Genomic DNA, 15,080 nt, shown 5'->3' on the forward strand with positions numbered 1-15,080 from the left:
ACCCTGGTTATGGACCTCTGGTGACGCGCTTGTTCACAACAGCAACAAACCTAGTAGCAATTTTTGTCAACATTTATCTTTTTTATAAGATTTATTTTTTTTTTTAATTTCCCTGAGGGAACCCACCCAAAGGGATCAATAAAGTTCTATCTAATCTAATTTATAAGATTTTTTATCAAAAATCTTATAAATTTTTGCCAGCATTTCTCAGGAGAATAGCATTAATTTTACATCATGGATAGCGATAATGACAGTCTTCACAGTGAAAGCGAGTTTTACTACCCTGAGGAAGAAGAAATAAAATAAAACATTTCGGGAGAAAGCTAAAAACCTGTAACTGTTGCTAACGCCGAGCAAAAACATGGCTGAATCCTGAATGACTCAATTTTATATAAATAGGGGACTACATAGGTGGCAAAATGTAGTTTTTTTTCCTGCCATGGAAGTGCACTTGTATACCGAGGAGGAAGCAAGTTGCATTACAGCCGTGAATGAGGATTCAAAATGGCGATTCGCCTCGGCTCAGTTTTCCCTTTCGGGCGCTCTCGTTTTCTGTTAGAATTTGGTAAAGAAAAAAATAAATATATTATTTACCAGCTTAAGGTCGGTCCGTATGGTCAAATATCGTGACCTCGGCCTTGAATACTGACCTCGGCCCAGAGGGTCTTGCTCAGTACTTTCAAGACCTCGGTCACGGTATTTCACGATATGGACCTCCCAGCTGGTAAATAACATATGTATTTTATTCCCTTCTAGTGGGTTTACTGATGGCATGCAATATTGTCATCATATCAATTATTCTCCATGTATGACTCCACTCTCCCCAATGGAGAATGAGCGTGCAATGTTATAATATTGCACGTTATCAAGACAACACGACATCACACATCAGAGCTCATGTGAAGATCCAATGACAAAACTTTTCTGCTGCGCATGCACACAATTATTTCTTTGTCAGCCAGGAGAGAGAGAAGACGGGGTTAATTCAGTGCTTGGATTAAGCACTAAATAAATAAACTGAAGATGCACTGAACACCTGAAAGGCTACCAAAACTTCATTATATATTCTTCACACATATTTACAAGAGAAAAACAGACCAACGGACATCGCAAAACGAAAAGAGAGCAATAGCGGAAATATAAAATTCTACTTGGAGGTGAGGAAAAGTGATGGAGACTTTTACAAGAGGACTTCACTTGTGGACTTCACTCAGCAAAGCCCTTTTGTTTTGAACAACTGCAATGTAACAATTAACTACGATCAAAAGTAACTTTGAACTTGAACCGTCAACCTGTATGTAGCTTGTATACGAGTTGGGTTGTTGTTGTTCAGGCTTTTTGGACTTGTACCATTTTTATTGTTAGAACTTTGACTTTGTACATGTACACTGGATTGACAGAACATTGAATTACATTCGATCAGAATCAGCATTTAGTATTGGTAAGTTACACCCCTGCTCTTACCTTTTTGTAAAATCTATAATTGTTCCATCAAATATAGTTGTGTTCAAAATAATAGCAGTGTGTTTAAAAATGTGAGTAAAGCTCAAAATCCTTATAATAGTTTTTATTTCCATGCATTCAGAACAATGCACATTATATTCTACATCAAAACATGAAGAAAAATGTATCAATATTTTAATTACTTTACAGAAAATGAAGAAAAATGAACATTGGGCCGTTCAAAAAAATAGCAGTGTCTGCATTTTTCATTACAAACTCCAAATATTTACTGTATAAACTGACAAAATCTTAAGGATTTAGTATTCCTGTGAATCACTAAACTAATATTTAGTTGTATAACCACGGTTTCTGAGAACTTCTGGCACCTGTGAACAGGTATTCCAGCCCAGGATGATTTGACAACATTCCACAATTCCTCTGCATTTCTTGGTTTTGCCTCAGAAACAGCATTTTTGATGTCACCCCACAAGTTTTCTATCGGATTAAGGTCCGGGGATTGGGCTGGCCACTCCATAACTTTCATTTTGTTGGTCTTGAACCCTGATGCTGCTCGCTTACTGGTGTGTTTGGGGTCGTTGTCTTGTCGAAACACCCATTTCAAGGGCATTTCCTCTTCAGCATAAGGCAACATGACCTCCTCAAGTATTTTGATATATGCAAACTGATCCATGATCCCTGGTATGCGATAAATGGGCCCAACATCATAGTAAGAGAAACATTCCCATATCATGATGCTTGCACCACCATGCTTCACTGTCTTCAGAGTGTACTGTGGCTTGAATTCAGTGTTTGGGGGTCGTCTGAAAAACTGTCTGCGGCTCTTGGACCCAAAAAGAACAATTTTACTTTCATCAGTCGACAAAATGTTTTTCCATTTCTCTTTAGGCCAGTTGATGTGTTCTTTGGCAAATTGTATCCTCTTCAGCATGTCTTTTTTGTTAACAGTGGAACTTTGCGGGAGCTTCTTGCCGATAGATTAGCTTCACACAGGCATCTTCTAATTGTCACAGTACTCACAGGTAACTTCAGACCGTCTTTGATCACCCTGGAGCTGATCATTGGCTGAGTCTTTGCCATTCTGGCTATTCTCCGATCCATTCGAATGGTAGTCTTCTGTTTTCTTCCACGTCTCTCTGGCTTTGCTGTCCATTTTAAAGCACTGGAGATCATTTTAGCTGAGCAGCCCATCATTTTCTGCACTTCTTTACAGTATACGTTTTACCTCTCCAATCAACGTTTTAATCAAAGCACGCTGTTCTTCTGAACAATGTCTGGAACGACCCATGTTTCTCAGGTTTTCAGGGAGAAATGGATGGACAACATGTGCTGGCTTCATCCTTAAATTAGGGCCACCTGACTGACATCTGTTTTTTCACAGAATGAATGATCTCACTAATTAAACTCCACACTGCTATTATTTTGAACACGTCCCTTTCACTTAATTATTCGATTACACAGACTCAGGAGCATGCATATCATGAATGTTGGGTCTGTTGGTTTTCTATGACTCTACTACACCTACTGGTAAATTATTTGCCATGTAGTAATATAATTTCCACCAAAAACAGTGATTGATCTGGTTAGTCATGTTGGACTGCTATTATTTTGAACACAAGTGTATGTATGTATAATAATAATATTGGCTGGCTTTTTTCATGGTCTATCAGATATATTCTGTTCAGCTACTCGGCTTTGACTCGTTCACTATCATGCTAGCTGAATGGAATATATCTGATATACCACGAGAAAAGGTCAGCCAATATTATTTAAATATTATACATACAAGACACTTTTTCAATGCAATAAAAACATGTATTCTATTCCCTTCTGGCAAGTTTAATTCATTTGGTTTGATAGCATGCAATATTGTTAGCATATCACTTATCCTACATGTATTATTACGCAGTGGAGGATGAGCACTGAATATGGTTTACGATATTGAATGGTTGTCAAGACATGACGTCACACAACAGAGCTGATGCGAATATTCAATGAGAAAGTTTTCTGCTGCGCGCACACAAGCATTTCTTTGCTTGCCTGCAGTAAACGGTCATAGTGAATTGAAAATGTCATAAGATACATATTACACGTAAAACTTCTGCATGAGCGAGCGACTGTGACAAGTTGTAAACAAACATGGCCGTCAGGTTTGTTCCATCGAATGTGTATGAATAATAATAATAAATTTTGTAAAATGCTCACGCAAAAAGATGCCATGACAAGGTATGCTTAAATCTTCATTGGAGTCCATGTCAGAAATATGGTTTCCAAGTGAACACTTGGTGGTATCTCCACGAACCAGATAAGGTCCTGGAGAACAAGCATGCAAAAATCCTTTCGGAATTTACCATACAGACCAAACAGAAAATTGAGCATAATAGACCAGACATCGCTTTGGTGGACAAGGCGGCAGATCAGTGCTTCCTTGTTGACGTTGCAGTGCTCGGAGATAGCAACATAACCCAGAAAGAATTTGAAAAGACCAGTAATTATGCTGATCTCAAAGTGGAAATTGAAAGGATGTGGAACAGGAAAACGACAGTGATTCCAATAGTAATAGGAGCACTGGGGAATATTCCTCACAAACGTCCATATTTCTTGGACCAGTTTATCAAGTACAACGTAGGGGTCTTTCAGAAATCTGCAATGCTTGGAACCGCAAATATCTTGCGGAAGGTGCTGTCGATCTGAGGTTATGGGGACCTGATGGACATGCAGCAGTATGAAAAGTCATGCAGAGCACAGTACTTGCAAAAATCACAAAGAAATGGAAGTTATGGCCAATTAGGTGTTTTTACAAGATTTGACCTTGACCCACCAAAAACTAATGTCTTTGTGTGACCCTAGTGAGTTGTCCTGTGCGTTTTGGTGAAGATTGGTCAAGAAATGACGACGCTAGAGCAGCAACAAACAAACGGACAGATCAACATACTTACAAAAATCTCCAATTTTCGCAAGTGATTACACCAAGACTGTGAACTTATTAGAGCGGCAGCTACAATTATCGACACCTTAACAATCTTTTGGCCGTTGGAAAATCAGAAAAGACTTTCAATATGCAAATTGTGCATGAATAATTACTCAAACTTCCACTGGAAAAAAAATGAGTTGATTCCTGGTTACGTAGCGCATCAGATCACGTGACACTGTTCCACAGTTATCGACACCGTTCCACAATTATCAACATCCAGATGATTATTTATAACAAAATAATCAGTATGTAGTATTAACAAAACAGTTTTTATTTAAAATTTATTTTACCTAGATTTATATTTAGTACAAAATATCTTTTATATCGCTGTCTGTCTGTGTTTACGTAAATAAGGAAGTAATTCTAATGTTTGTGAACAAATGAACTGATGTTTAACCTGTGTCAGAAAATCTTTTTGTTCCACTTTAAGTATTTTCATAGATCACATTTTGTTAATCATTCGTTGTTTTTTGTATTAATTTCTAGTTTTGTAGTTTACCAATAAATGTCAGACAATTGACATTGTAACCACATGAAAATCCAGGTTAAAGGTCACATCTTCCTTGAACCAAAATATTACAATAACAGTAGACATTTTATATGTGGTAGATATTTACAACAAACTGCAAAAAAAAAAAAAATCTGAATAAAAGAGAAAAATCTGAATATTTCAAGCATGTGATTTTTTTATATGCTAGGAATTTAATTCTGGTCTAATTCTATTTATTGCAATCGGATTCCAAATACTCTATAAGCATTCCATTCTGTTATGAATCAGAAAAAAAATCATAAAATCACAGCACTTATTTTTTAAAGTACTTCATCTACTTCAACAATGTTACACAAAGATCGATCCATAACAGTTGTAAACGTCACTTAGATCCACAGGGTGTCGATAATGGTGGACACCGGTGAAAGTGATCACTATTATCGACACCTCACGTGACTTCTCAAATGCGCGTTTAGATACAAAATGGCGACTGTCAAATGAAAGAGTAAGAAACAAAGTAGGTTTCGACAAGATCATGAAATATTGGTGAATTTGATGAGTAAAAACATGTCCATGATCTTTCCACCATGCTTACCTGCGCCGATAACGTCCAGGTTTTCCTCAAATTGCTGATCGTGCTGAAAAAATTCCATCTCCGGTAATGGGGCTGTGTCATCAGATGACAAGACCAAAGGGCGAGGGGAGTCTTCCGGTTGATTAATTAACCAAATCAGAACTGTTGTAACTGAAACTCACCTTTGTAAAATTGTTTTTTTATTAGTAAATCTGAAAAGGTGTCGATAATTATGGACTGTCAATAATTGTAGCTGCCGCTCTAGTATATTATAATGTTTTTTTTATCGTGGTCTATCAGATATATTTCACTCAGTTAGCATGATGTTGAACTCATCTTCGACTTCTTCAATATCATGCTAGCTGAATGGAATATATCTGATAGACCACAAAAAAAGCCAGCCAATATTATTTAACCATACTGTTTTTCCTGACAGCTACTTTGCACATTTGGTCTTGAAAAAGAAGAAACAAAACAAGCCTGTGTACCATCTTGCTCCAGAAGACAGGGATTCATTTTTAAACAAGTGCTGCCAGGCAAAACAAACCTCGCCCGGCAGTACTTATTTTATACCTATATGTTGATAATGCCCCTCCTAGAACTGCCACCTTATTGTGGTGGAGGGGTTTGTGTGCTTGAATGATCCTAGGAGCTATGTTGTCGGGGGCATTATGCCCCTGTTAGGGTTTCCCAAGGCAGACAGGTCCTAGGTGACAGGCCAGACCAAGAGCAGTTCACCAAAAAACCCCTATGGAGAAAAAATCCAGGACCGTGACGTCGCCCGGTAGGACGCAGCCGGGGCCCCACCCTGGAGCCAGGCCCGGGGTTGGGGCTCGTATGCGAGCGCTTGGTGGCCGGGCCTTTGCCCATGGGGCCCGGCCGGGCTCAGCCCGAAGAGGTGACGTGGGCCCGACCTCCTGTGGGTTCACCACCCACAGAGATAGCAGTAGGGGTTTGGTGCAGTGTGGATTGGGTGGCAGTCGAAGGCAGGGGCCTCGACGACCTGATCCCCAGACACAGCGGCTGGCTGTTGGGACATGGAATGTCACTTCGCTAGGGGGGAAGGAGCCTGAGCTTGTGCGGGAGGTTGAGAGGTACCGGCTAGAGATAGTCGGGCTCACCTCCACGCACAGCTTGGGCTCTGGAACCCAGCTCCTCGAGAGGGGCTGGACTTTCCACTTCTCTGGAGTCGCCCGTGGTGAGCGGCGGCGGGCTGGTGTGGGCTTCCTTATAGCTCCCCAGCTCAGCCGCCATGTGTTGGAGTTTACCCCAGTGAACGAGAGGGTCGCCTCTCTGCGCCTTCGGATTGGGGAGAGGGCTCTTGCTGTTGTTTGTGCCTACGGGCCAAATAGCAGTATAGAGTATCCGGCCTTCTTGGAGTCCCTGGGAGAGGTACTGAGGGGTGCTCAGACTGGGGACTCCATTGTGCTACTGGGGGACTTCAATGCTCACGTGGGCGATGACAGTGACACCTGGAGGGGCGTGGTTGGGAGGAACGGCCTCCCCGATCTGAACCCGAGTGGTGTTTTGTTATTGGACTTCTGTGCTAGTCACAGTTTGTCCATAACGAATACCATGTTCGAGCATAGGGGTGTCCATAAGTGCACGTGGCACCAGGACACCTTAGGTCGGAGGTCGATGATCGACTTTGTAGTCGTGTCATCTGATCTCCGACCCTATGTCTTGGACACTCGGGTGAAGAGAGGGGCTGAGTTGTCAACTGATCACCACCTGGTGGTGAGTTGGATCCGCTGGCGGAGGAGGAAGCTGGACAGACCTGGCAGGCCCAAACGTATGGTGAGGGTCTGCTGGGAACGTCTGGCCGAGCACTCTGTTGGGGAGGTCTTTAACTCCCACCTCCGGGAGAGCTTTTCCCAGCTTCCGAGGGAGGCGGGGGACATTGAGTCTGAGTGGACCATGTTCTCTACCTCCATTGTGGATGCAGCTGTTCGGAGCTGTGGCCGCAAGGTCTCCGGTGCCTGTCGTGGCGGCAATCCCCGAACCCGGTGGTGGACACCGGAAGTAAGGGATGCCGTCAAGCTGAAGAAGGAGTCCTATCGGGCCATGTTGACCTCCGGGACTCCCGAGGCAGCCGACGGGTATCGGCAGGCCAGGCGTGCTGCAGCTCGGGCAGTTGCGGAGGCAAAAACTCGGAACTGGGAGGAGTTCGGGGAGGCCATGGAGAAGGACTATCGGTCGGCCTCGAAGAAATTCTGGCAAACCGTCCGGCGCCTCAGGAGGGGGAAGCAGTACTCTGCCAACACTGTTTACAGTGCGGGTGGGGAGCTGTTGACCTCGACTGGGGACATTGTCGGGCGGTGGAAGGAATACTTTGAGGATCTCCTCAATCCCACCGTCATGTCTTCCACTGAGGAGACTGAGGCTGATGACTCAGAGGTGGACTCGTCCATTACCCAAGCCGAAGTCACTGAGGTGGTTTGCAAGCTCCTCGGTGGCAAGGCACCGGGGGTGGATGAGATCCGCCCTGAGTATCTCAAGTCTCTGGATGTTGTGGGGCTGTCTTGGTTGACACGCCTCTGCAACATCGCGTGGCGGTCGGGGACAGTGCCTCTGGAGTGGCAGACTGGGGTGGTGGTCCCTCTTTTTAAGAAAGGGGACCGGAGAGTGTGCTCCAATTATAGGGGAATCACACTTCTCAGCCTCCCAGGGAAAGTTTACTCCAGGGTACTGGAGAGGAGAATTCGACCAATAGTCGAACCTCGGATCCAGGAGGAACAATGCGGTTTTCGTCCTGGTCGCGGAACACTGGACCAGCTCTATACCCTTCATAGGGTGCTCGAGGGTTCATGGGAGTTTGCCCAACCAGTCCACATGTGCTTTGTGGATCTGGAGAAGGCATTCGACCGTGTCCCCCGTGGTATTCTGTGGGGGGTGCTTCGGGAGTATGGGGTTCGGGGCTCTTTGCTAAGGGCTGTCCGGTCCCTGTACGAACGGAGCAGGAGTCTGGTTCGCATTGCCGGCAGTAAGTCAGACCTGTTCCCAGTGCATGTTGGACTCCGGCAGGGCTGCCCTTTGTCACCGGTTCTGTTCATAATTTTTATGGACAGAATTTCTAGGCGCAGCCAGGGGCCGGAAGGAATCCTGTTTGGGAACCACAGGATTTCATCTCTGCTTTTTGCGGATGATGTTGTCCTGTTGGCTTCTTCAAACCAGGACCTTCAGCATGCACTGGGGCGGTTTGCAGTCGAGTGTGAAGCGGCTGGGATGAGAATCAGCACCTCCAAGTCCGAGGCCATGGTTCTCGACCGGAATAGGGTGGCTTGCCCTCTCCAGGTTGGTGGAGAAGTCCTGCCTCAAGTGGAGGAGTTTAAGTATCTCGGGATCTTGTTCACGAGTGGGGGAAGGATGGAGCGTGAGATCGACAGGCGGATCGGTGCAGCCTCCGCAGTGATGCGGTCGCTTTACCGGTCCGTCGTGGTGAAGAAGGAGCTGAGCCAAAAGGCGAAGCTCTCAATTTACCGGTCGATCTACGTTCCGACTCTCACCTATGGTCATGAGCTTTGGGTAATGACAGAAAGAACAAGATCGCGGATACAAGCGGCTGAAATGAGTTTCCTTCGCAGGGTGGCTGGGCGCTCCCTTAGAGATAGGGTGAGAAGCACAGTCACTCGGGAGGAGCTCAGAGTAGAGCCGCTGCTCCTCCACATCGAGAGGAACCAGCTGAGGTGGCTCGGGCATCTTTTTCGGATGCCTCCTGGACGCCTCCCTGGGGAGGTGTTCCAGGCATGTCCCCCCGGGAGGAGGCCCCGGGGAAGACCCAGGACACGCTGGAGGGACTATGTCTCTCGGCTGGCCTGGGAACGCCTCGGTGTTCTTCCCGAGGAGCTGGCCGAGGTGTCTGGGGAAAGGGAAGTTTGGGCTTCCATGCTTAGACTGCTGCCTCCGCGACCCGGTCCTGGATAAGCGGAAGAAGACGAGACGAGATGTTGATAATGGTAATGTTTCTCAATCATCAGCTGTCGGGTTATAGTCCTATGAAAATCCATGACCTTGAGTTTGACATTTCAAAGTCATTCAAAGGTCATGATGCCAAATGAAAGCCCATATGGCACTTCCTATAAGTTGATAATGGTAAACATCTGTCTACCATCAACCATTTGTTATAGCCGTCTGAAAATCCGTAACCTTGAGTTTAACCTTTCAGGGTCACTCAAGGTCAAAGATCATGGTGCCAAAAGAAAGGCCATATGGGAGTTCCTATACATAGTTTGCACGACGTCACCGAGTCGGGGATTCCCTAGTGGTGGCCATCTTGTGGGTCAAGCTTACCGTACGGGTCACTGAGCACACATTGTAACGCACATTGTAAAGTCTTCAAAAGAACCCAAGCAGGCTATTTAAAGCTAGCAATGGTGCACACCTGTTGTATTCACGGCTGTTGTAATAGGTCAAATGATGACGTCAAGCAGAGCTTTTATGGAATTCCCACTGTACGGGAGCACGAAGGCGAGCAAACAAAGAAACTCAGCATACAAAGGAGAAATCTATGGCTTGCGAGAATCAACCGCAAGGATTATCAGCCTTCCAAACACAGCAAAGTCTGCTCCGATCATTTTATAAGTGGTAAGTTGTTTAAATAAACAATCAATTGTGTTTAAGTTTGTTTTTGGAAACCAAAACATCGTATAAACAATCTCTGGAGAATGCCTAACTGGAACCACTGAGTGTACGTTTACATTGTAATGTACACTTAATATCGCTCGTTTGTCACGTTTCTATTTGACACTTGTCACTTCCCTCACGCAAGGGTCATTTTTGAAAAACATTTTAGGTCTATTCTGTATGATTTGATTTGTGTTTAATCAACTTATTACGGTTGCATAACATTCAACAGTCTATTTAATGCTAGAATATATAAAGTTGTATATATCAGACAGCCTTTAAAGTTTGATGAAGTCAGGCTTTGGCAGCCCTGCATAGTCACTTGAAAATGCATCTTTTGTCCACTTCGTAGGGGTCAATTCCCCCAATCAAGGCCAGTTTGGCTGCATACCATTGTCGTGAGATGTCATCTAATGTATCTATATACTTCTGTTTGCTTGATTTTGCCGACACTGATCTTTATTTTAGAAAACTGACTATATAACTTCATAAATTCGTCCGAGATAACGTAGCCGGTAATGGCGATGGCCCGTTTTGTTTGACCCACAAGATGGCGGCTGGAGGGCTTTCCCTGGAATGCCGTGATGTCAGTGAAAACTATGTATATGCTCATAATAGTAAACATTTGTCTATCGGCAACCATTTTTGAGTTATAATGGAAAATGTTATTTTGACCAAAGGGTTGACCTTTCCGGTGACCTTGACCTTCACCCTGACCCGATTACCCCCAAAATTTAAACCAGGTGATCTACGGACCATTGCCCACCTACCCTGAAAATTTGAAGTCAATCGGTGCAACCATCTAGATGCTAGATTGTAACAAACAGACACACAAGCAAACAAACAAATGAAAGTTTGAAAGAAAAAACAGAGGGACCCCATCATGTAGCATATCAGTGGAAGAAGTGAAAGGTGAACACTTTGGGATTGGTTTGAATTAAGTATGATGAATATAAAGGAAGATATTGTGGAAAACAAACAAACAAACAAAAAAAAACCCTTTGACCTTTTTGGTGACCTTGACTGGATGACCCTCAAAATGTTGGAGGTTCTGTTTGAGACCAATGCCCATATATCCTGAAAGTTTCATGAAGATTGGTCCAGCCGTTTTCCCGTAATGTTGCTAACAAAAAACACAAACAAAAATCACTAAAAACAATATCTCGCCCCCGGTGGACTCCATCCTGGGCGAGGTAACAAATTCAGAAGTGTGACTAGACAGAAAATTGATGATTTTCTTGAACACTGAGATTTTTCAACTATTTTTTCAAAGGAATCTTTGTCAAATTTTTTTTTTTTTTAGCCACTCAAACTCTGGTGCTATTTTTCTTTCTTCAAATCACCCTTTAAGAGATTTTTCAACTATAGATTTGCTTGCTGGGAAAAAAAGTGTGCATTTCCACATTGCATGCATGAAAGCACCTGCTTTCGTTTCACTCTTCCAGCCCTGTTCTATCTAATACTGTTAATCTTATGCTGTAAAAGTAAAGTTTTTCTCCTTTTTATGGTATCCTTTTCTGGCTTATTTTTTGTTTTGGCCCCATGCTCTCCTGCATTTTAGCACCCTTCTCTGTGAAATGAGTTTGTCCAATCAGCACGTCCTCCACAAGAAGATGATATTCAATGTAATCTTTTTACTTGCTGTTTAAAGGTGCTGTTGATAATCACTTCTAAAGATCACGTTTGTTTGTTTATACAGGGGCCTCCAACACTAAATATGCACAGATTGACCACGTGGCGACAGAAATGGCTCAGCGAGTGGGAGCCCAGCATGCACAGGGTAGAGAGGAGAGACTACACGAACTGGAGCAAAGGAGACGAGGAACGCTGAACTAAACACACTGAACAAACAATCCATAAACTAAAAAAAAAGTACCAGCATCTCTCATGACATTCACCACCACACAGGATATTACCTTTTACTTTCTAAACCTTTGATTTTTAATGTTTTTGGATATTCAAGTAGCGACTGCATTAAATGCACATGAAAACATTTTGAAAAAGGGCAAATTCATCAGATTGTGTGGTTTTTATATATTTTTTCTTATATTATTACTTACTATTGAAATATGCTAAGAGCATAAAATGAGTCCATATACATTATCAATTATTGGTTATGATTTTGTAAGTACTCTTTAACTTGTAAATAGTCTTTCTTTTCCTTTCAAATGACCAACTTTGTACATTTACAGATTTAAAATCACATGTACATCACATGAGAAATATATCCTGTATTTTTTTTATTTATTCATTTGACATTTCTATATTTAGTGCAATAAACAACCTATTCAACAACTCTGATGGTCATTATTCAGAAATAATACTTACTCCATTGGTACAAACCAGATTTGTTAACTGCTAAGACAGGGGTGTCCAAACTGATCCATAAAGGGCCGTGTGGCTGCAGGTTTTCATTCCAGCCATGCAGCAGCACACCTGACTTGGCTCATTCAATCAACTGAACTGTCTTCACACAGTCAAATACTTGCAGCCACACCCACCCTTGATTAAAGGGTGGGTGTGTCAGTTGATTGAATAAGCCAAATCAGGTGTGCTGCTGCATGGCTGGAATGAAAACCTGCAGCCACATGGCCCTTTATGGATCATTTTGGACACCCCTGTGCTAAGACTTCATTAAAAGAATCACGGTGGAAAGAAAGGGAAAAAAAAAAGTTCTACAGTATGTACTTCCATAGCAACAGCAGGTCTGAGCAGTGGATGGCTGCAGTCTGGTCCAAATAACACCAAGTCCCAAGGTAAAGCAAGTAACGTTCTCAAGGCTCACATTCGCTGAAGGACAATAGATGGGTCACAAAGTTAGATGACGTGATCTTGGGCAGACTACCTGGATTCAGCCACAAGGTCACCAAGTCATCTGGCCACCAACGGATGTATGCAAGACAAGCTTATCTCCAGAGCATGCAACTCCACAACTCTATTGACCAGAGTAACTGCTCGTAAGAAGGCCGTTTGCAAAGACACCCATTTCAAATCAATTTCTCACACAGGCTCTTAAGGACAAAAAGAGGGAGACCCCGCACAAGACTCCTAGGGGACTGTAACCAGTAAAGGTGCGTGGGAGACCCCGCACAAGACTCCTAGGGGACTGTAGCCAGTAAAGGTGCCTCGCCACATTGAGAAAGACAGTAATAAGCATAAGCATATAGGGCCCTTGAGAGACAATCACAAGAGATGTAATGGCTGTTGCAGGTAGAAGAGGAATTGGCACTCAGAAAATAATGCACAGGGTCCAGCCAAGGTGAACACCATCCTCAGGGCAATTATACATGGCTGGCAGGTTAAGGACTCTTGATTTGAGAAGTGTTTCTTGGACTACAAGATGATAGTTCTCGGGCAATTCAGTTTGTCAGACCAGACCCACAGACAAATCTTGCTTTCCATTTGGGAGATCAGATCTTCTCAGGGAAGAAGCTGCCATGGTGTTTAGACAACCAGTGAACACAACAGTAGGAACCCATCTTGTTAGCTATCTTGGGAGCAAAAGTAAGACTCTGTGGCCTAGGTGTTGCACAGAGTGAGAAGAAGCAGTGGTAAAAGAGTGAAAAAGCATACAAGTGATAATGCCAGATGTGCCACGTGACCATCTAGTCCCAGAGAGATGTCTGGCTTGACCAAAGAGAGTCATAAATGGTAATGTATTTATTTGGCATTGGCAAAGAGGTCCATCTGTGCGATCTCTTCCACATCTGGTGCACATATCATTCTTCTAAACATATGTACAGTGCATCTGCTGCACAACTGCATCGCAGCACTGAGTGGACAAACATGTAACAATATCTGAGAACTAGCAAAAAACACCAACATTTGGGCCATATTGGACACCTTTGGGCACTGGGGTTATGGGGTACAAGACAAGCTTGCATATTCGCAGTGAACGCAGCCTCATGCCAATGAACTGCGTGACCTGCTTTGGTCTCGGGAGCATTTCTCCAAGTTCACTGTGAACCTGAGCACTGTAATATGAGTGAAAATACACAGGAGACAAATATTAGAGGGGAGTATCTTGATGGCAGTGGCCATGAGAGGAGACAAAACCATCTGTATGCACCAGGCTTGTAGTACTCAACTCCAGGACTCGGACTCGAGTCCAACTCACGACTTGACTTGGACTTGAACACTGATAACTCAGACTTGGACTCAGACCCGTGCATTAACTGCATTCAGACTTGTAAATTGGAGATGAGGACTCTGATTTTTTTCTTTATTTTTTGTAACATGCCATAATACTTTGGCATAAGATAAATATCTACATTAATTTTTATACTAATTTTCTGCAAGAGAATTCACATTCACCTGTTCATACGGTCATGTTCAGGAACATACTAACGTTAATGGCGCTAAAATACCTGGAGAGAATGCCCCTAGTATTGTCCGCTTTACATATACAGATTTCTTGTGCAGTGGGAAAAAAATGCACTGCTATGTGTTCCATATGTAGAAGAACTATTGAGGAGACGATGGGGACAACCTCGAACTTCAATCGTCATTTGGCAAGACTCCACCCAGAGAAGGAAGTGACACGCTATGTTCATTGCTCTGTTGATAGCAGGGCTTGCTGAGCGATGAACTAGCTAGTGTTAACCCTCTCTTGTTATTTGCCCTGTTGATAGTGGGCGGGGCTTGCTGAGCGATGAACAAGCTTTATATCTGTAGCCTATTAACTAAAATGGGGCAGTCAAGCAGTAACGTTAGTCCAACACAGTAGCAGAGACAGTTTCACATAAAGGCAGTAACAGCCACCGTCAAATGGTGTGATTTGGAGTCTTGTTCTTGGACTTGACTTGGACTCAACTTGAAATTTTCTTTAATGACTTGGACTTGACTCGGACTTGAACACTGGGGACTCAAGACTGGACTCGGACTCGAGGTTTAGTGATCCGACTACAACACTGGTATGCACCCTGAAAACCCATGGTGCTAAGGAGAGACGGAAAGGC

At 43.4% G+C, this 15,080-nt stretch overlaps 1 protein-coding gene across 1 annotated transcript in view; it reads left to right on the forward strand.

Moving 5' to 3' along the window:
- The window catches only part of dok7b (docking protein 7b), a 162,035-nt gene extending 149,915 nt beyond the window's left edge, over positions 1-12,120 (forward strand). The window contains exon 13 of the mRNA XM_060926403.1: positions 11,822-12,120. Within this exon, the coding sequence (XP_060782386.1) occupies positions 11,822-11,958 (137 nt within the window). The 3' untranslated portion in view covers positions 11,959-12,120. The remainder of the gene's footprint in view (positions 1-11,821) is intronic.
- Positions 12,121-15,080: the final 2,960 nt, after the last annotated feature.

Source organism: Neoarius graeffei, chromosome 7 (assembly GCF_027579695.1).
Source record: "Neoarius graeffei isolate fNeoGra1 chromosome 7, fNeoGra1.pri, whole genome shotgun sequence".
Taxonomy (NCBI): domain Eukaryota; kingdom Metazoa; phylum Chordata; class Actinopteri; order Siluriformes; family Ariidae; genus Neoarius; species Neoarius graeffei.